Source organism: Nicotiana tabacum, chromosome 13 (genome assembly GCF_000715075.1).
Source record: "Nicotiana tabacum cultivar K326 chromosome 13, ASM71507v2, whole genome shotgun sequence".
Taxonomy (NCBI): domain Eukaryota; kingdom Viridiplantae; phylum Streptophyta; class Magnoliopsida; order Solanales; family Solanaceae; genus Nicotiana; species Nicotiana tabacum.
Genome location: NC_134092.1, coordinates 45,154,991 through 45,178,064, shown reverse-complemented (window position 1 = coordinate 45,178,064; position 23,074 = coordinate 45,154,991). Strand labels below are relative to the sequence as shown.

Genomic DNA, 23,074 nt, shown 5'->3' with positions numbered 1-23,074 from the left:
CTTAGAAATCTCGGGCATGCGAAATTTCTTAGGGATCAGCTTTGGAGCCGCGCTCGGAGAAAAAGGTTTTTGTACGAACTTATTGGAATCTAGGCCTTTCAATATCGGCGATGCTCCTGGGATTTGGTCTACCCTAGAATTATAGGTTTCCACCTTTTTGTCATTAGCTTTAATTTTCTTCTCCCCTGATTCTACCCGTTTTGTCAGTTCTTTGAGCATCTTTATGATCTCGGGGTTAGCCTCCGATTCGTTTTAGTTTGACCTTTCTGCGACCGGTTCCTCCCTGCGGGTGACTTCCCGGGGCGGATCGGGTTCAACTCTGCTCGGTGCACGGCTTTGGTTCTGTAACTAAGCTATCACCGCATGTTGAGTCTGCAGCATTTCGAAGATCACTCGTAAACTAATCCCGTCTCCTCCAATATTTTCTGTATTTTGAGCAGCCGATCGGGCTCCACCACGGACGCTATTCTCGGGGTCATAGGCAGGTTTGTGTCGATAGCCACATGTGAATTAGCGTCAATCGGGTTCGCGGCCGGAATTTCGATGGGATCAACGGGCGGTACCTCGTCACCTGGCGCTATGTTGTTATTTTCACCGTGATGACCGAACCCATTGTCAACATGTAGGGGTGCTAATTGAGAGTTCGACATTTTGAGTTTTAACCTGCAATTAGAGGTACTTCAAAGAACAAGTGTAAAGTAGTGTGTGTTATGGAGATTTGTATCAAATAATCACTATTATCCTTAGCCCCACGGTGGACGCCAAACTGTTTACTCTCAAAATCGGATAACAACTGAATTTGTAAATGGTTTTAAGGATATGTAGACTAACTTGACACAAAATGATAAATTAGATTGCAATTGAAATAAATAATGGTAAAGTAAATGCAAATCACACGAATTGAACAGTCTTAGCCTTGAAAAGTTAATCACCCTCGAGCCAGGTACACTTCGATCGGTGTCAGGACACAAAAGAACAAGATCTTAAAGAGAAATAATAATGATGTATTGCTTTGGAATATGTGTTACAATGTCTTCAATGAATTATTAGACCCCCCTTTATATAGTAGAGGAGTCCTACTTTAGGTACAATTCTATAAAAGGTAAAAATTCCTTGATAAGCTGATTATCGGTTCCTTACTGATACGCGCCAAGATTTTCGCCGCAATATTTGTCCGGTTATGGATATTTCGGTCCTCTGTTGGTTACGTTAACAATGTTTCTTAAAGCTCGTTCGGGGCTAGAGTCGACTCCGGGGTCTTGGACTCAATGTTCTCGAAGGCAGGTGTCCTGACCCCGGGTTTTAGCCCGGTGTAACTCGGGACCGATCTTCAGTCTTGTATTGTCATGTTCTGAGCCTGTCCTTTCATATCATAGGCTAACTCGATCTCGACCGTATACAGATAGGCGCAAATTATTGGGACGATTACATTAGTCCATACTATAAAAATTACCATTCTCCCAATTTGTATCCCCATGGAAAATTACACACTTTTTTGTGTCACTATACCAAATTGGCGACTAAGTTAATATCGTGCATTTCAATTGCCTATTAAGATATCTGAAGAGCTCATCAATAATAATACTCTTTCCATTGTTTTGACTATTGCTTCATCGTTCAAGTTTATTATTAAACTTATTTATCTTTTGTTCACTGAAATTGGACGAAACATTACGTGTAGCCTCACTTCTAAAAATTTAGTTGGTTAATCTAACAACCCATTTTTAAGTTAAGCAATATTTAAAATTACATGTTTTAAAATTAATTATTTTTTAAAAGTTGTGTCCAATAAAGTAATGTCTTGCTTTTCTTTTAAATAATATCTTATAATAAGTTGCTCTTATTATTGACAGAGAGACAAAAATCTTTTACGATGGGCCGAGACTTGTGACGCAACGTCGCAATTTGAAGATTAAATGCATTATAAAAAGTCACCATATTTTGTAGCTTTCAGTGATGTATAGAGAATGCAACTAATCAAGCCAACTTCCTTTTATTTTCTTGAGAGATTTATACTTTTTTGCTTTTGTAGATAGAAATATTAACAAAAGGAAAATTAAAAAAAATTCAGAAGCTCATGTAAGGAAAAAAGAAGAAGAAAAGAAAGAACCCTACGTGCTTCAGTTTTTCATATTTGTTAAAACATCTTCAGGTTACTCTTTACTTAAAAACATTATTACACAAAATCTCAAAGCTAGGAGTACATTTATTGTTGCAATTTGCAAGCCCAGTGTTTCGACAACTTTAATATTTGAAAGGAAAAGAAGAAACGAATATGTATGAGTAAAATATATGATAGAGCCTAAGCAAATTGCACGAATTAGTTTTGTAATGAAGGGGGAACTTATTGAAATGGAGAAATGTAAGCATTGATAAAGAAGTTCATCTCCTTTCTTGCGACTGTGTATGAGTAAAATCGGGGTAGAGTTTTTCTCGATTTTCCGATGAGAGAACGAAGGGGAAGCACGGTTCCATGTGATTAAAATCAAGTTCAGGAACCCCTCGAATCGAGACCAAGAAGGATGAACGACGTATCTGAGATCGGACACGGCAAAGCGACGTATCCCGGATCGAGTAGGGCTTCTGAACCTCGGAAAACGCGGTGAACGGACATGCATGATGGATATGGGGCCGTAATTTTCGCCCTCAGTCGAATTTTACGGCACGAATCCCGTTCGGTATCAATTATAGATCAACAATTATCGAAAAAAATAAGATTTTTACCTTTTTCAAACTTGTATTAGGACTGAAACTCTCCTACTATATAAAGGGGAAGTTTTTCTTTAGTCTGACACAGGGTAACACGCAATTCAATCCAATAAAAGTTTAGTTTTGTCCTCTAGCTATTGTTCAAGGATTACTCACTTGTTCTTTTCTGCACGCGCGACCAAGCTTATACCAAGAGTCCAATCGAGGACAAACTCTATTGTTCAATCTAAGATCAGGCTTGGTCATTATATTGTGATTGGTTTGATAGTTTATTTTATCTTTAATTCATCTATCTATTCTTAATTATTCATATTGAATTAAACTACGTATCCTTTAAACCGCGTACAATTTAATTGTTACTCATTTTTTAGAGTAAACAATTTAGCGCCCACTGTGGGGCTAAGGATAATAGTGGTGATTTGATATGAATCTCCATAACACACCCTATTTTACGCTTGTTCTTTGAAATCTTAAATTCCAGATCAACCTAAGAATGTCAAACTCTCAGTCTGCTCACTTGAACGTTGACGCAGAGTCAGGCCATCACGGCGAAAATAACAATGTGGTGCCCAATAATGATATGCTTCCAGCCAATCCCAATGGTGTCTCAGCCGCCGACCCGGTCGATGCTAACTCGCAGGTGGCCATCAACATCAATTTGCCAACTGATCCCGAAAACAGTATTCGCGGGGGACCCCGACCAACTGTCCGAGAAGCGCCCGAGGATGAAATTGATGGAGTGAGCCTACGATTGATTTTTGAAATGTTGCAAGCTCAACAAGCGGCAATAGCACAACTGCAGAACTAAAGCCACGTCCCTAATAGGGTTGAGCCCAAACAATCCCGAGAAAATACTCGGAGAAACGAACAAGTTGTCGTGACACCGGGTAAAGTCGAGCCAGGAGAAACTTCAGAGGTAATAAAGATGCTCGAAGCATTAACAAAATGGGTAGAGTCAGGCGAGAAAAGGATTGAGACCAATGATAAGAAAGTGGAAACATACAACTCCAGGGACGATCAGATTCCGGGGGCACCTCTGATATTGAAGGGACCGAATTTCAAAAAGTTTATCCAGAAACCCTTCCCCTTGAGCGCGGCACCGAAGCCGATCCCTAAAAGGTTGAATGCCCGACATTTAAAAGTATAACGGGACCAATGATCCAAATGAGCATGTAACCTCACATACATGCACAATCAAGGGGAACGACTTGGAAGATTAGAGTCATTGATCAAGATCCAAGGCCGGTCCGAGATCAATATCAGCCATACAGCGCGTATCATAGGGGAAACGGATCCGGGCATCACCTAACTAGGAACGAGAAGAGAAGTGATCGAGGGCTGAGCGACCGAGGCCTAATGAGCAAGAGCGGTTTTGGCAGATCGCTTGGGAGTAGGGAAGCACCAAGATTATCGGAATACAATTTTAATGTGGACGCTGCAAACATCGTGTCGGCCATAGGGACATCAAAGAGACCAAGTGGCCCCGACCATTGCAGTTCGACCCTGCCCAAAGAGATCCTAATTTGATATGTAAGTAATACGTCACTCACGGTCATTGGATCGAAGATTGCCGACAGTTAAGAGAAGAAGCTGCTCGATTTCTCAACAATGGGCACCTCCAAGAATTCCTAAGCGAGCGAGCCAAAAACCACTTCAGAAACAGGGACGCCAACAAACAGGTCGAACAAGAGGAGCCTCAGCACGTGATCAACATAATCATTGGGGGAGTCGAAGTCCCCCAAGGGCCAATGATAAAAGGCACTAAAGTGTCTCTTACGAGGGAAAAATGCACTTGGGATTAGGGAGCTATCTTGTTCAACGACGAAGATGCCGAGGGCATCGTACAGCCTCACAATGATGCACTGGTAATATATGTACTTATCAATAAATCTCGGGTTAAACATGTGTTGATTGATCCAGATAACTCGGCCAACATCATCAGATCAAGGGTCGTAGAGCAACTGGGGTTACAGGATCAAATTGTACTGGCTGTCCGGGTATTAAATGGGTTCAATATGGCATGTGAGACCATGAAAAGAGAAATAACTTTGTCGATAAACATTGTCGGGACAACCAAGAAATGAAGTTCTACGTGATCGAAGGGAATATGAGGTACAACGCTTTATTCGAAAGTCCATGGGTCCACAACATGAGGGAGGTACCTTCAACCTTACACCAGAAGCTGAAATTTCCGATGCCGGAGGGAGTCAAAATGGTCTATGGAGAAAAGTCGGCCGCAAGGGAAATATGTGTTGTCGATGAAGTGATCCCGATGCTCGTGGTCTCAACATCGAGAAGCGAGGAACTAACCAACAAAAAAGAGACTAAATAGCAATCAATGATACCGGCCTCAGCCGAACTGGAGAGACATGAAGAACAAGGAGAAGACAATGAGGACGATGGTGTCTCGAGATCATTTATAGATCCCGATGACACCGACACCACCAGATCAACGGTCGAGGAGTTGGAGCAAGTTATATTAATCGAGCACCTACCGGATCGAAAGGTATATCTGGGCATGGGGTTAACCCCCGAGCTTAGGAAAAAACTTATTAATTTTCTTAAAGCTAACACTGATTGTTTTCTTGGTCTCATCAAGACATAACAGGGATCCCACAGGAGGTAACCACTCACAAGCTGAGTTTGGATCCGAAATTCCATCCAGTCAAGTAGAAGAGAAGGCCATAGCCCGAGATCAAACACGCATTCATCAAGGATGAGGTATCCAAACTTCTAAAAATATGTTCCATCCGGGAAGTTAAATACCCAGATTGGTTAGCTAACGTAGTGGTAGTACCTAAAAAAGGAAATAAACTAAGAATGTGTGAAGATTATAAGTACCTAAATAAAGCATGTCCAAAGAATTCTTTCCCTTTGCCTAACATCGAGCGAATGATCGATGCAACGGCTGGGCACGAGATACTCAGCTTTCTCGATGCCTACTCCGCGAACAACCAAATTTGGATGGACCCGGACGATCAAGAAAAGACTTATTTCATAACAAAGTTTGGCACCTACTGCTATAACGTAATGTCGTTCGAATTAAAGAACGTCAGTGCCACCTACCAAGTCCTAGTAAAACGGATGTTCGAAGAACAAATAGGAAAATCAATAGAAGTTTATATTGACGTTATGTTGGTCAAGTCCCTACGAGAAGAGGACCATTTGAAATATTTGCAGGAAACATTCGATGTATTAAGGAAGTACAACATGAAGCTAAACCCGGAGAAGTGCGCATTTAGGGTCGGTTCGGGCAAGTTTCTCGGGTTCATGATATCTAATCGAGGGATAGAGATCAACCACGAGAAAATAAAGGCCATAGAGGACATCACCATAGTCGACAATGTCAAGGCGGTTCACAGACTGACTGGGCGGATAGCCGTATGGGGCCGGTTTATATCGAGATCGTCAGATAAGAGCCATCGGTTCTTCTCACTATTGAAAAAGAAGAACAATTTATCTTGGACTCCGGAATGCCAGCAAGCTTTGGAAGAACTCAAGCGATACTTGTCGAGCCCCCCTTTGCTATACAATCCAAAGGCAGACGAACAGTTGTACCTTTACTTGGAGGTTTTTGAGGTGGCGGTAAGTGGTGTCCTAGTCTGGAAGGAAGAAGGTGCACAATTTCCTATTTATTATGTTAGTAGAGCCCTAGGCGATGCCGAAACAAGGTACCTTCACCTAGAAAAGTTGGCGTTCGCCTTACTAAGCGCTTCCAGGAAACTAAAACCGTACTTTAAATGCCACCCCATATGTGTTGTGATCTCTTACCCGCTGAGGAATGTCATGCATAGGCCCGATCTCTCAGGCCAAATGGGTCGTAGAGATCAGCAGGTACAATATCGAGTACAAACTCCGAACTGCCATAAAATCTCAGATTTTGGCGGACTTTGTGGCCGAATTTATGCCGGCCTTGATACCCGAAGTCTAAAAGGAATTGTTTCTCACTTCGGGGGCTAATTCAAGGATCTAGACCCTATTCACGGATGGTGCCTCCAACGGAAGGGGTCCGGGCTCAGTATCGTGTTAAAACCGCTCGTGGGTAGTGTAATTAGACAGTCTATTAGAACTGTAAGTGTAAAATTGACTAACAATGAAGCCGAGTATGAAGCTATGATTGGAGGTCTAGAACTGGCTAAGAGCCTCGGGCCGAAGTGTTCGAAGCCAAATATGACTCCCTCCTCGTCGTAAATCAAGTCAACGGAACGTTCAAAGTAAAAGATGAACAGATGCGGAGGTACTTGGAAATATTAGAGTTAACCCTACACCAATTCAAGGAATGGACTCTACAACATGTACCTCGAGATCAAAATAGCGAGGCCGATGCACTGGCCAACTTGGGATCGTTTGTCAACTACGATGAATCCAACTCGAGGGCAGTGGTGCAGCTGATGAACTCGATGGTAGAAAAAGGTCATGCTGAAGTAAACTCAACAAGGTTAACTTGGGATTGGAGCAACAAATACATAGACTACCTGAAGACAGGAAAATTGCCATCGGATCCCAAGAAATCGAAGGCCCTGCGCACCAAAGCTGCCAGGTTTAGTTTAGTCTAAGGGAAATTGTTCAGAAGGTCCTTCTTCGGCCTACTGGCTAGATTCTTAGGTCCAGGAGAGACCGAATACGCCATGAGGGAAGTACACTAGGGCACTTGTAGGAACCATTCGGGGGCAGAATCCTTAGTTCGAAAGCTGATCAGAGCCGACTACTACTAGAATGAAACGGAGAATGATGCAAAAGGCTTCGTATGAAGATGCAACAAATGCCAAAGACAGGCCTGGATGATTCATCAACCGGGAGAGATGCTTCACCCGGTCCTGTCGCCATGGCTGTTTATGAAGTGGGGAATGGATATCATCGGTCCTTTGCCATGGGCGCTCGGCAAGGCCCAATACATACTACTCATGACCGATTATTTTTTCAAATGAGTCGAGGCTCAGGCATTCGAGAAGGTCTGGGAGAAGGAATTCATCAACCTCACCTGGGATCACATAATATGTCCATTTAGGAAACCAGCCGAGATTATTTGCGACAACGAAAAATAATTCGTCGGCAGCAAGGTAAGTAAGTTTTTCAAAGACCATAAGATTAAGAAGATATTATCAACCCCCTACCACCCTAGTGGCAATGGTCAAGCGGAATCGACGAACAAAACTATACTCCAAAACCTGAAAAAGAAATTGAGCGATTCAAAAGGAAAGTGGAAGGAAATCTCGCTCGAAGTCTTGTGGGCATACCGTACGACTTCGAAGTCGAGTATTGGGAGGACCCTATTCACTCTAGTCTACGGAGCAGAAGCCTTGATACCAGTCAAGGTAGGGGAACCAAGCATCAGGTTCCAGTATGCTACCGAAATATCAAATGGCGAGGCCATGGCCACGAGCTTGGAATTATTGGATGAAAGGCGGGAAGCCGCCATGGTCCAATTGGCCGCCCAGAAGCAGCGAGTAGGGAGGTACTACAACCGAAGAGCCAACCTTCGATATTTTCAAGTCGGGGACTTGGTATTAAGAAAACTAATGCTACACACCAGGAACCCAAATGACGGGAAACTGGGCCCGAATTGGGAAGGATCGTATAGAGTTGTCGGAATAACCGGCAAGGGTTCGTATAAACTCGAATCAAGAAACGGTGTACAACTACCAAACAACTGGAATGTGGCACACTAAAAGCGGTACTACTTCTAAGGTATGAAATAAATTCCCTTTTTAATTTCGTTATATTACGGACTAACTTATGCAGGTACTCAGCCAAGGCCAAATGTGACTATTAGGTCTAAAAGCACGTGTTGTACTCTTTTTCCCTTGAACCAATTTTGTCCCGAAGTGGATTTTTGGCAAGATTTTTAATGAGGCAACAGTAAAACGTGCAACCTTAGTTTCGAAGACCGGTCTTAAACTGGAATTGTTGATCGTTTGCACCAAACCAACAGTATCTGATCCCTCACGAGTTCGGCCTCAAACACTGGGGGCCATTTCCCCTAGATTAAGATCTTTAGAAAGGGCAAATTTTATATGTCAAAATACAAGGCTTGGTGGTTAGGATTTATTGTCAGGGTCAAACGGTCAAATGAATCGTGCCCATATAGCCCGTTTTAGCCATGGAACTAGGCTTATGCGCCTTCGATTATGTACTCTACATATAAAACAATGAAAGAAATCGTTGCTTCCTTCATACTTTATTATTATGCATTTCGCTTCGTCGATGCTTCACAACGGATCCTAGATCCTAAATCCCATAGGCTACCCCGACTCGGGAACTGTTGTCCAATAAAAAAATGGATGTCCCGGCCTATCGAATCCCGGAGGCACCAAGCCTATTAGGTAGTGCCCGAATATGAAAGGCTACGTCCAACGTAAACGGCTCGGAGACATCCGAAGTTCGTACTCAGAAAGTAAGGCCCTTACGTATAATCGAAACCTATTAAAGGGTTACCCTCGGCAAAAACATCGCCATATATGACTAACACACTTAAACATCTTAAAGGCCTTCGATTTTATCGAAATTTCGAAGTCACAAGTAATCTGGAGTAGCCATCGAAATCGGGCCCCATTCAGACCTCCAAGGAATGGATGCTCTATATTACGTTTGATTCTATGCTAAGGCATTAGAGACGATATAAAATGGCAAACACATACTAAAAAGTAAAAACATGATGTTGCCAAAGGGAAAATTTTATATACATGTCTCAAAAAACATTTACAAAGGCACGATAAAACGGCCTCAAAATAAACAAGAAAGTAAAATGTATAAAAAGTGAAACAAAAAAAACCAAGGCATCTACGCATGATCTTCACCGGAGCTCGACTCAGCATCGGAACCTTCAGAACCTTCGGAGCCTTCGGGACCTTAGAGCTCATAGAGTTCCCTTGACTCGGCCTAGAGCCTCTTGTCTTCTTCGATCTCGGCCGACAGGTCAAAACTTCGGGCGTGAATCTCCTCGAGGGTCTCCCTCCGGGATAGCCATTTTACATACTCAGTCTTCGTCTTTAAGCGGGCCTCGTCTATCTCTACATCAGCCTTATATTGGGCTAGCATTTCCTCGACTTCGGAGGAATCAATCGAAGTTGCCTCTAATTTGGACTTTAGCGCAGTATATTCCTGGCCAAGGCCATACCGTTCCGAGGCGAATGAAGCTAGTTGTGCCCGGATTTCGTCATTTAGTCGTGACCACTAGTCGGCTTTGTCTTTTTCCACCCGGAGCTGGTCCTTGACCGATGTCAGCTCCTCTTTTGTGGCCTCCTTTTTCGAACCAAGCAGGTCCATCCTACCTTTTAGCGCCTCGATCGTGGTCTTGATCACATCCATCTCAGCCCGAAACTGGTCAATCAAGTCTATCTTTTCTTGGACCTGCGAGGTTGCGTCACTAGCCATCACGAGTAGCTTCTTGTTTTTAGCCTAAAAATCCTTACCTTCTCGACCAGATCGGCATGCTCTCGTTTCACAGACAAAACCTCCTTCTGTGCCTTTTCTGGCTTGGCTCGGAGGATTGGGAGGTCCTTTAGAGCCTCGTCTTGTTGTTCGCTGAGAGCCATGTACATGTACTTCTTCCGGACCTGCTATTTGAGCTCAAACTCGAGCTAGCTGATTTCCATTCAGGATCGAAGGAAACTTTCATGGTGGAGCACCGAAACCTGAGAAACAATAAGGTCGTTAGTACATGCTGAAACTAAGTAAAATTCACAAAGGATACAAGAAGTAGAGACCTTACCCAGTTCAGTACATGTTGTGCCTCGTTGAAGAGGCTCGATGTGCCTACTTTATTCACCTTCATCTGGTCCTCCTCGTTCAGCAGGCAACGAAGATAGCTGGACACACCCACCAGGGCAGACAATGCCCGAGCATTCTGCCGGGATAGTAAGAATGTCTGCTCTTTTACAATCGGGATCCATACTCGGGGCAGAGAACTACCTCACTAACTTCGGGCTCGAGCTCGGCTCGCCCGCCCCCGATTGCACGTCCTTTTTTGGGACCTCCAGTTGACCAAGCCCGGAATAGTCCTCCAACGCGCTCATGTACATGTCATCGAAGAACATGTTGAGGGCATCATCTACGCCCCGTGACGTTTCATTTGATTTTTATTTATCGACTTGAGCCTCTTAAAGCATGGACTCTGTATGGGATAGCGTTTTCGCGATGTCCATGATACCAGCTACTTCCTTCAGGGCAGGAGCAGCTTCTCGGGAGGTCATGGCCTCTGATTATCCTTCTGGTTCCCGAGCTAGAGGGGGATCGACCTCTCGGCCACCTTCCCCGATTGCCGCATGCTCTACCTCGTCGATGGTCGACCCGTGAGCAATGAAATCACGATCCCAATCCTCAGGGTAATCTCTGAGCCAGAAGAGAGAATCTGGGTACCCTGGCTTTGGTGTTCTTTTTGTTGCTTTTCCGGACCCGGACTGCAACCCTTTCTTCTTCACCTCGGTGTTCGGGGAGCCAGAGGATTTCTTCTTTCTCTTCTTTTTCTCCTCCTTTGCGGTAGCTCTGGGCTGTCCCGAAGCTGAGGGTTCAATAAGCGAGGACGGGGCCTCATCCTCATCCAATGGTCGAATCTCGGTGGTCTTGGGCAAACCTGTGTAAGGGAAAAAAAGACTTAGCAAATGTAAAAGTTATGTAAATGTAATTATTCGGGCAGAAAACTCACCATGGGAACGAAACTCTTCAAAGGAGGCTCCGAGACCACCTCGGGAATGGCCATCTCGACATCCGTGGTCGGGTTGGAAGTTGAAGGGGTGGTTTGTTGAGGCACGGATTTGGAAGTTTTTGCCATCGAATTCTGAAAAATATAAAAGTTTGAAGAAAAATATGATGGTTTGAAGAAAAATATGAAGGTTTGAAGATGAGGATGAAGATTTGAAGATGAAGATGAAGATATGAAGGTCTGGTTTGAAGATTTGGAGATGAAGATGCGAAAATTTGGAAAGCAATGTATGAAGATTTGAAGGAGTTAGAGTTAAGTGCAGAATTCGAGGGTAAATCAAAGAACTCTCGAATCAAAAATTAAAAAAGTGAAAAAGGGGTTGGAGCTTTTATAAAGGAAGGATAATAAATGCGTGACATTTTGCATTCGAGGACAGTCAACCGGCGGTTGACACGTGTCCGAAGTCAGAACGACGCGACTGATGGGATATTCTGCTGACCCGTCAGCTCGGTTGTAACGTACAGAAGAAGGAACCCGGATTAATTTATCGCTTTTCGTCGCTTCAATAAATCTACTCTCCAAAAAATGAGGGGACTATCTGTGTACGGGTAGAATCGGGGGTAAAGTTTTTCCTAATTTTTCGATGCGAGAACGAAGGGGAAGCACGGATCGACGTGATTAAAATCAAGGCCAGGAACCCCTCGAATCGAGACCCAAGAAGGATGAACGGCGTATCTGAGATGGACACGGCAAAGTGACGTATCCCGGACCGAGTAGGGCTTCTGAACCTCGGGAGACGCGGTGAACGGTTATGCATGATGGATAGGGGCCATAATATTCGCCCTCGGCCGGATTTTACGGCGCGAATCCCGTTCGGTATCAATTATGGATCAATAATTACCGAAAAAATAAGATTTTTACCGTTTTTAGACTTGTATTAGGACTGAAATTCTCCTACTATATAAAGAGGAAGTTTTTCTTTAGTCTGATACAGGGTAACATGCAATTCAATCCAATAAAAGTTTACTTTTGTCTTCTAGCTATTGTTCAGGGCATTACTCACTTGTTCTTTTCTGCACGCGCGACTGAGCTTGTACCGAGGGTCCAATCGAGGACGAGCTCTACTGTTCAATCTAAGATCAGGCTTGATCATTACATTGTGATTGGTTTGATTGTTTATTTTGTCCTTAATTCATCTATCTGTTATTCTTAATTATTTGTATTGAATTAAACCACGTAACTTTTAAACCGCGTACAAATTTAATTGTTACTCATTTTTTGAGGTAAACAGCAACAAAACTCAAAAATAAAAGAAAACATAAAGAAGGTAGGGAGGTTCCAAATTTACTCTAAGTAAACAACTACGAAAGAAAAAGGTTTTGTATAAGGATCTTCTCTGTATAGCTATTTTACTTTATATTCGTATAGATTTATTATCAGGATTCCAAATGTAATTTGACAGCTTTCCAAATTATGTGATTGGGACACGCGAAAGCAAAGCTTAGAATTGTATTTATTGCAAAAAATTGAGGTAGGGTCGTCGTGTATTCTTTTTTTAAAGTTTAAACATAATGTGGAGGGATAGAGGGAAGAGATCAGATAGCTTGTGAAAATGACAATTATAGGTGCATTTCATTTTCATCTTCTTTGCTTTTGCCTTCGTTACGTACACCAAAACCAAATTAAAGTGTCATCTATAAGTTTCTCAAACACCTAGCTTCCATTTTAATCTTCTTCTTCTTTTTTTTGGTTTATCCACCTAGTGTTCGGGACCAATGACACGACAAAGCAAGAGTAATAAAAGGGAAAGACTCTTTACCAAATAGTTTATCCATTTTTAAGACTCGAACAGCAACCTCGACCAAAAATGAAAAAATCTCATATATCCTATAGTATCACTTTGTGGGTTCATTTCAATCATTTTCTTGTATTATTAATTATATATACTCCAATAATAGTTAGTATTAATCTATTTTATAACAAAGTATCTGATTATACTACTCATCCTTATCTAATCTACCATCAAGATTAGGATCATTTGATTAAGCAGCCAAGCAGGGAATTATTGTTTATACCTTGTGTTTATTTGTTTATAAGCTTTTATTAAGTGAACATAGTTTATTGTATTAGACTATTGAGAGATTGAAATGAGAGATTTGTCAATAGATTTGTGATTAGGTTGCGTCTTCTCTTTTAAAACTTTAATGATGTACATAAGTAGTGTACATTCAACAATATTTGTAAACTATTTGTTACATAGAAAACGTATTAAAAAAATCGTGTTACACATGGTGTCCTAAATATTCAACAGATGCATGTATTATAAATGATTCCTTATCAAGTAAGTTTGCATAATTTATGTAAACATAGATTGTTTACCTGTAAACTTATCATATATTATCTTATAAAAGTTGTTTGTGTGCTAGCTTATCGCGGATGGAGCCTCCTATAGTGTGAGGTCTCGGGTTTAAGTCCATTTAAAGGGATTTTATTATTGCTAATGCATTTTCCAAGTTGTACCTAGGCGTAAAATTAATTTGAATTTGAAAGCATTATATTCAAGTTTGTAGACTCTCACTAAATATTAAAAATTATTTTAAAATTCTGCTGTCCTGGAAGATTCGAGAAGATCAAACTAACAGAATATTTCAAGGACCTAAGGGAGACCTGCTATATAGGATGCGCCTAGACACAAGGAGGAAAGGGGTAATGAATTGTGTGATGTCCAATTTTTCGCTTGTTAAAGAACTTGGTTCTTTAACTTAAGTGATTTAGAAACAAATACAAAGTGAAGTGCGAAAATTAAACAACACAATAATTTTACGTGGAAAACTTTTATATTCAAGGAAGTAAAAATCACGACTTACCCTTGTACGATTTGCTTCAAAACTTCACTAATTTTAAAGAGCAATTTTACGTTATAACGCAATAACACTAGTATCGTAACCCTTTCAATCAACCAAATTATAGCTACTCCTTTTCAAACTAACTCTAATTAGTGTTGGCATCCAATTTATCAAGTAAACAGGTGTTGAAGGCATATGACCAGATGAAAACATGAAGATTGACTAAATGTAGGCAGTGACATACGCATGATTTTTCATAAGCAGTGTCATGATTTTAAATAGCAAATAAAACAATAATTCACTATAATAACATATTAAAAAAATTTAATTCAAATATTTTTTATAAAACACAACTCAAGTATATTACTAGATATGAATTTTTATTTTTTGAAATGTATTCAACATAACATCATTAAAAATAATATTAAATATTTTTTTATATATAGAACACCAAGTAATCACACAAAAACTCACCATACATTCGATTATGTAAATTGCTCTTAATCAATTTCATTTCAATGCTTAAAAAGAAGATGGAAGGTAAAAAATTAAAATGCAAATCAGATAATTTATTGTGGCATAAAATGTGAAAATATTACTCTTGATCCATTGGTTTAGTGTAACGTTAATGCTTAAAAGGTCAATGCTTCAATCATCAACATATTTTTTATTTCTAGATGAGGCATAAAGAATTTAAAACAAAATTGAAGCTACAGTGGTTCGAACTAGTGACATCCTCAAAAAAATTGTAGTGACTAACCAATTAAGCTACACAACTATTCATGTCAAGTGATGTCACTTTATTATATTTAGCCATTTTCCTATTGGATTTTAATTATACGTTCTTAATGAAATTTTTCGAACAAGCAGTGTCATATGACACCGCTTGAGCTAAGGTAGATCCGTCCCTGAATGTAAGAGGGTAAGACCAGTTTCCACAATATGTCTATGTTACCGCTCGGCAGGTGCATTGTATTCCAATGTATATGGTGAGGTCAAAAAATAAAATATCCATTAGATTTGAGACAGATAAACTCTCCACTATTATTACTATAGATAGTGATAATTTGTTTATGGAAAAAGTGCTACAGTTTAAGTTTTAATGATAACGATAGCAAATACCTAACTAATTCTAATTTATGCAGGAACTTGGAAGGAAAGAAATGCAAGTGCTGAAATTGACAAAATGAAAAGCAACCAAGCCAGTGCCGAATTTAGCAAAGTCTGGAGCCAATCAATCAACACAAAAGGAAGAGCAATCAAGTTCGAGAATAAAGGAAAATTTGTCAGAGATCGTGATTGGCAGAGTTCATATTTAGACAACAAGCAAAATGGAAGATGGAGTGATTGACGATCAATCAACTACATGCCAATGATTGCTCCTGAAAGTTAGGAAAATACAAGGAAAGAAGAGCATAGCTAAGAATTGAATCCAGCCTTCTTTTATGGATTGGATTCAGAGGCAACCCTTGGGTCAAATCTCTTTGAATATTCTTTGCCTCAATCAATGGACAGTCTACTCAAAACTTGCAACGACTCTGATGACAAGAATAACTCAAGACCTAGCTATATGAAGAACTGAAGAAAGATAATTGTATTCTTGAGTTTAGTAGTGTCACAAAAGATAGGAAGATATAGAAAACAGTCAAGAAGTTGTGTCAAGCATTGAGAACCATTCAAACTGTATTTCGTTAATGGTGATCGAAAGAAAACCATGACCCATCCCTAGACTCCTCCATGGCTCGGATGGATCAATTCTCGTATTATCAACCAAACAAAATGTTAAAAAGTGGTTAGAATGAGGTCCAATACGTTCTAACTCTAAATTCTCTTCACTTTTGACATCCTCGCTTTTGCACACTTCGTCTACCTTGGCATCATCAACAATATTTTAGTCGAATGGTTGGAACTTCTCTTTATGCTCCACAAGCTGGCCAGTATCTATAATAATTAGTTGTTGGGCATCAGACGGCGCGACCTTTTTGTTCAATTGAACCTGCATGTCATAGATATCTGAGCTAAATTGATCTATCTCTTGCATGAGCTCAGTTCTTCCTTCTATCAACTGTTTTTCCATATTTGAAAGGCCATTACGGAGAAATTCATAAAATTCTATTAGTTGAGCTTGCTCCTCTAACCAAAATTGGCTCACTATATCTGCTTCTTCAAAGTTATCTTCTTGTGGGAACTCGCTCTCTTCAGTCAATTCTTCCTCCCTGGATTTCATTCTCGTGATTGATGTACTAATTCTCCTTATTGCTTTTCTATTTCATCTTGTTGCTCGGCTACTTGCCTCACCATGTCTATAATATGAGCAACACGTTCCATATCCTCCATTTCATTCCTCATATCAAACTCACAAACATTATTAGAAAAATTTATAATAAGAGCTCGGAGAAGGATAAAAAAAATTAGGACAGTCATCCCAATGGCCACCTTTACCACCACAGGTATTACAAATATTCCACTCAAAGGATTGAGATTCACAATTTTGCCACAAATGTGGCCCTCCACAATATGGATAAGGATCACCAAAATAACAATAACCAATATTCGACCAATTCTTGTTTCAAGATGCCATGTAATAAAAACAATATTAAACGAAACTAAAACTAAAAACTTGAATAGACAAAAAGTAAAAATCTAATCGAGAAGAACAATGAATTTTTAAGTCCCCGGCAATGGCTCCAAAAATTTGTTGCTCCAAAACGCACACGCAAGTATACGTGATCGACAAGTAATAAATTGATAAGTAGATTATCGTTCTCACGAGGACTTGTAATTAACTAATAACTAAATTAAACTCAAACAATTAATTTATTCAAGCGATTTTCTAAAGTGCGACTATTCAACTATAGCTAATCTAGAGTAGTAAACTAAGAAAGTAAGTCTGCAAGCTTAGAGACGAATTCAATGGGAGAAAATATTCCAGAACTATGGGTCAGCTAACAATCCCGTTGAGTCTTCCACTTAAATTGTCTAATTAATTTATATGGTTAATTGATTGACAGGTTAATATAACTCGTAGCATTCAACCAAAGTACTACTTGCATGTTCAAGTTAATCTAAGGCCTATATTCCTATGAAATTAGAATCAACAATAACGCGTTAATAAGTACCATATAGTAACCAAGCAAGGCGATTCGGTATATCCTTACCCTAACCGCGAATCCATTCTCTGATGCCAGGTTCAAGATCTTGCTATACTCAATCCTATTTGCAATCTAAAATTTCATCTTCCGAGTTCAATCCTTGATTCGTAAATAGTATTTAATTGGTAATCAAGCAATCAAATAGTTAAGCGCAAGACTGAATAAATAAACTAATATGGTAAAATAATAAGAACAATTCAAGCTTCAAACTACAACATTCATGTAGCATCCACAACTCTAGAACTAATAAACTATCAGATTAAAGGAAGAGGAGAGGAAAAAAAATTAGTTGGAAGCCTCCTCCAAACGTGGTCTACGTTCTCTCCTCCAAAGGGGCGTGTTCTCCTCTCAAATTAGGTTTAGAACTCCTTTTATACGAGTTGAGACCGAGTAAGGCCGAAATAACTTGTCCCAGACAAAATGAAAAAAAATCCCGGCAACGGAGGGTCCGGGCCAGCGCGACCACTTGAAGCAGTACGTTTTGCACCTCCAATTCCAATTCCTTGCTCCTAAATTCCAATTCCTTGCTCCTAACTTTCAATTGCATTATACTTTATTAACCAATCAATCATTATGTAATGATTACTCACCAAGTAATCATTATGTAATAATTGAAAATTTATTCTTTTTTCTCCAAAATTTCATCTTTTACTCTCCAATATATCTACATTATCAATTTAACATCCAAATAAGTAGAAAGCTCAATACTCAAGCTAAGTTGGGCATATACAATATAAAATACAATCAAAAAGTGATAAAAATACAGAATAAATAATATCAAAACATGAAATTATGGCCAACATCATTACCAGGATACGATCCGAGGCACCAAAGTCAAGGATTGATAATCTAAGTGATCCATAGTCCAAAAGATTAAGATTGCGTTAGACAAGCGAACATTACATGGTAGACGATGCTAGCAACAGATAAGGATGATGACTATTGCCTTGTTTAATACCAAAGAGAGTCATTATAATCATGATGGAGATGTCTTTCCTAATAGGTCCTTTTGTGTGTAATAATTTTGGAAACAAACTAAGATCCAATTGTAATTCAGCCAATGCCATTATAATAATAAAAATTGTCCCTCTGTTGTTGGGCACTCAAAAGAGAACCACGCTAGTTACTTGCACAAAATCCGTTGGATGTCCCTGTTGTATAATGCACTAGCTTTGGCCCAGACTTTGCAACCGGTTCTGCAGGATCGGGAAAAGGTTGATCAGCTCAAGGTCAAGGAAATTCCATAGAAGAATGCACAGTTGTGCATCTTCTTTAATCCATGCTCCTCAATCAGATATCTGAGAACTTTTGACTTGATGGTCCTAGTATACTTATTCCACGAACCATAATTGCACTGATACCGCCCAAGAGACATGATTCTCGCTACCTGGAAGTTAACATTAGTAAATAGTGGACAAGGGAATTGAGGGAAAAGAGGTGCTCCAAAAATTGAATTTTCCTACCTTTTTCCTTTCTCATTCTTTTCTCTTTTGTTAATGATAAGAAAGCATACAAAAGAAACCAAAAAGAAAGCAGATAACTTTTTTCTGGACCGAAAAGAAAGCAGATAACTTTTTTCTAGGACTTACAACTTGCGCTCTTCAGAGAAGACTCTAAAGCAATCAAAAGTATAATTGAGAACAACAAAAATCAAAATGAAACTGCAGGAATTGACAGAAAAATAATAAGAGAGTGAGAGAACGTAGGGGGTCAAAACCAATACCAAGGACGCCAGAAACTCTTGAGATCTGAGAGCAAGGAATAAGCTAAGGATGGTTCAGGAAGTTCAGTTAATCTTGAAGAAGTATATGTCGACGAGAAGAGATCATCAGAGATGACGTCACACATCAACACATGGCACGGCGATGACAAGGGAGAGGAGGCGTGTGTGAATCGTCAACAATGGGCTTTGGGTGGTAGTGAGCTAGTGTCACTGCGACTAAGAATGCTGTCCTCTGCACTGACAAGCTGAACGGTCCTAGGTTACATAAGAATTGCACCTTTCTCTTCAAATTTCCTTCTTCATAAAGCACAAACAGAGTGAAAAGTAAACCAAACTAACACACTACGAGCAAAATGAGAACATGGGGAAAAGAAGTACCTTCACTGCCACTGTGACGAAAACTGAACCAGCAAACCAACCGTAAAGGCTACAGTTTCACCTTCACCAGTCATACAGAAATCCTAGGCAATCCCCGGTGCCTCGCCTCTTTGTCAGCCTGGTGCAGCTATGCTGGGTCTGATGTCTTTCGTTCTTCTAATCTTGAATTGTTATTACGGGAAAGTTCCAGCCTTTTGAGAGAAAGCGGTGACGATCAGTCCTAAAGTGATCCTCAGGCTTCCAGCAATGAGAAATCAGAAACTCCTCAATCAAAACCTTGCCAGCTTTTGAAGAGAAAATTGTGGTGTTAATGGCTGGGACTTTAACCAACTTTCTTGGCCACACATGTCAAGCACAATTTAACTTTTTGGTTATACAAGTGGGGAATAAATTTGAGAAGATTCAATCATACACAAATAGCCAGGCGATCTCATACAAAATAAGAGTTGGTTCTAGGGACGAAGTGGCTTAGTCGAACATAGTGAGAATAAGGGACGAAAGGTCAAACCCAGAAATGTGCAAGTGAGACCCAACAAAAAACGTTTTTCGCATGAAAGAGTGGAAAAGGAGAAAGAAGATTCAGCTGTTGAGAAGCCAGAACAAGTTATAATGTAGGGGTATGGCTTCTGAGGTCAGACAAGAATGGGTCAACTCACATGGTACAAAATGTCCTGAGGAAAGCTAGAGACTGACAAGAGAATGGAGAACAGATAGCTGGCAAGCTAAAATGACGTATCTGGGTTGTAAAGTGGAGAAGTTCCCAACAGTTTATTTAGGGTTTCCCTTGGGAGCGAAGAGGTATGATCATACTATTTGGCAAGGGGTGCTGGACAGGTGTGCTAAAAAGTTGATTCCATTGAAGAAATAATACTTATCTTTTGGGGGTACACTAACACTAATAAATAGTGTGTTAGATGGAATGCCAACTTATTTGATGTCTTTATTCCCAATGCCTGCAACAGTGGAGAAAAGAATGAATTCCATGAGGAATCAATTCTTATGGGATGGAAATGCCACTAAGAGGAGAATACATTTAATTAAATGGCAGGTGGTAATGAATGATAAGAAAGGTGGAGACCTTGGTGTAAGAAACTTGAAATTGCATAAAAAGTGCATGCTCTTCAAATGGCTATGGAGATACATGCTGGAAGGAGGAAGTCTGGGAAAATTTGATAAATGCTATTTATGACACCAAAGAGAGAGTGGAGACCTTCCTCTTTGCATACAAATGCAAGAGGGGGGTATTTGGAAATGCATTAGCAGACTAAGGGAAGAATTCCTAGGTTACACTAAACTGGAAGTGGGGAATGGACAGAATTAAATTCTGGACAGATTTATGGATAGGAGATGAATGTCTGAAAGCTAAATATCCTAGTCTTTTCAATTACTCTGTTAACAAGGCTGGAAACATTGCTGATTTTTACTCGGATACAGGGCGGCAGGTAGTATTCAGAATTAATTTGGATGATTGGGAAGTTGAAGATTTCTGTCACTTGCTCCAACAACTAGAAGTTGTTTTTATTGATCAAAGCAAGGTGGATTCATTGATCTGGGCTGCTGCTAGTGAGGGTAAAACTTTTTCAGTAAAAAGTTGTTACAAAATGATGATAGAGAAGTCAAGATATAGGGTTACCAATTGGCCTTGGAAAATGATTTGGAAGACCAGAGCACCAGTGAAGGTAGCATGCTTTGGATGGTCAGCAACGTGGGAGGTTTGTTTGACTCAAGACAACTTGCAGAAAAGAGGCTTCAGTCTATGTAATAGATGTTATCTGTGTGAAGAGGAACAGGAAACAGTGAACCATCTTCTCCTCCAGAGTATCTAGACAGTGTTGGGAACTTGGGATATATTCTTAAGCATTTGTGGCGTTTCTTGGGTGATGCCTCAAACTGTAAGGGGTTTACTAGAAAATTGGCAATCTCAGAAAATACCTAGAAGACTAAGCAGATCTGGAGAACCATTCCATTGTGCATCATATGGACATTATGGCTGGAGAGGAACAAAGTTTGTTTTGAAGGGCATCGAAATCACATTATTAGAATTAAGAATAAAAATCTTCATAATCTGTATTATTGGTGCAAATGCAGCCCCTTAGGAAATCTGGATCAGTATATGGAACTTCTGGACATGCCGGGGGGATAGGATAGAAGGTGGATAATGTTGTTTGGGATGTTTTTTGTATCTTTTTGTACCATCTTGATACCTTTTTAATAAACTTTTACCTTATCCAAAAACAATGACGTATCTTAAGTCATACGAGTTTATTCCCATAGAACTAGAGCAACGGTTATCACACAGATGTCGCACATTTAATAAATCATACAAAGTAATTTACTGCAAATATTTTGCAGTTAGGCAGGAGTATATTAAAAATTGAAATTTAAAAACTTTTTTAAATGCATTACTATGGTTCATTCAGAACAGAACATCCCAAAATCGCTAGACTGCAGAAAGAATAGCTATAGACTAAAACCGTACCTCCATCGGCTGATGTATTCTGAATCCTGGTTTGAGTTATCAGGTAGTCTTCCATCAAAGTGAACAAATGCAGACTAAATCTGTCATTATATTTCAAGTCACAACTAAAATAAACTAAAAGGTCCAGCGACTATGATGTTATACTAACATGAAGAGCAGCATCCCATTGCCATGATACTTTGCGGAGATTAAGGTTGCTTTAACGTTGGCAATATCTGAGAAGAAGAATATGCCAGTCATACACAACACACGCATAGAATTGGGAGGTATATCCTACAAAATGGTAAATATAAGCTCAGCACTTTAGACTAATGAACAGGAAAAAGGTCACCATATAGCATTCCCAAAAAATAGTTCATCCCTGCCCTTACCCTCCCCTGTAAGGGCTACCATAACAGCACATAACAAACCTGCATTATAACAGATTCCTGTGGTCACAAAAAGAAGATATACTTTGCAGTTCCTCAATCCAATGGCACTTAGCAGCTGAACCAATATGGAAACATTCTTGTGCACAAACAACTGCAAATAAGGCAGAGTGTACAGGAGGATGCAAAACAGAATTCTTTTTTTTTTTTGTCTCTTTTAAATGCATTACTATGGTTCATTCAAAACAGAACACCCCCAAAATCGCTAGACAGACAGAAAGAATAACTAAAACCATACCTCCATTGGCTGATGTATTCTGAATCCTGGTTTGAGTTATCAGGTAGTCTTCCATCAAAGTGAATAAATGCAGACTAAATCTGTCATTATATTTCAAGTCACAACTAAAAGAAACCAAAAGGTCCAGCGACTATGATGTTATACTAACATGAAGAGCAGCATCCCATTGCCATGATACTTTGCGGAGATTAAGGTTGCTTTAACGTTGGCAATATCTGAGAAGAATAATATGCTACAGTCATACGCAACAGACACGCATAGAATTGGGAGGTACATTCTACAAAATGATAATAAGCTCAGCACTTTAGACTAATGAAATGCAGGAAAAAAGTCACCATATAGCATTCCCCAAAAATAGTTCATCCCTCCCCTGTAAGGGCTAACCATACCAGCACATAACAAACCTGAACTATAACAGATTCCTGCATCATACAAAGACCAATATAGTCACCATGATATCAGTTACATATAATGATAGAA

At 39.9% G+C, this 23,074-nt stretch overlaps 1 protein-coding gene across 5 annotated transcripts; it reads right to left on the bottom strand.

The window, feature by feature from the left end:
* Positions 1-18,087: 18,087 nt before the first annotated feature.
* LOC142167831 (uncharacterized) lies at positions 18,088-23,064 on the bottom strand. Of its 5 annotated transcripts, XM_075227952.1 has the most exons (6): positions 22,743-23,064; positions 22,595-22,674; positions 22,339-22,450; positions 22,077-22,143; positions 21,929-22,008; positions 18,088-19,733 (listed from the first exon to the last, which is right to left on the bottom strand). In XM_075227952.1, exons 2-6 carry the CDS (start codon positions 22,598-22,600, stop codon positions 19,606-19,608), a joined length of 393 nt encoding a protein of 130 aa, XP_075084053.1. In that variant the 5' UTR covers positions 22,601-22,674; positions 22,743-23,064; the 3' UTR covers positions 18,088-19,605. The 5 variants fall into 5 exon arrangements, with proteins under 5 accessions (XP_075084053.1, XP_075084055.1, XP_075084057.1 ...); XM_075227954.1 differs by having other exon boundaries at positions 22,077-22,201; positions 22,595-23,064; XM_075227956.1 differs by having other exon boundaries at positions 18,088-18,735; positions 22,595-23,064.
* Between the last annotated feature and the right edge of the window lie 10 nt (positions 23,065-23,074).

What these genes read in the sequence shown, in the direction of transcription:
- LOC142167831 (XM_075227952.1), bottom strand. An exon ending in AGGAATCTGTTATAATGCAG is followed by an intron (nt 22,144 to 22,338) that starts GTTTGTTATGTG and finishes TCTTCTTCTCAG; the next exon opens with ATATTGCCAACGTTAAAGCA. An exon ending in GAATACATCAGCCGATGGAG is followed by an intron (nt 19,734 to 21,928) that starts GTACGGTTTTAG and finishes TCTCTTCAAAAG; the next exon opens with CTGGCAAGGTTTTGATTGAG.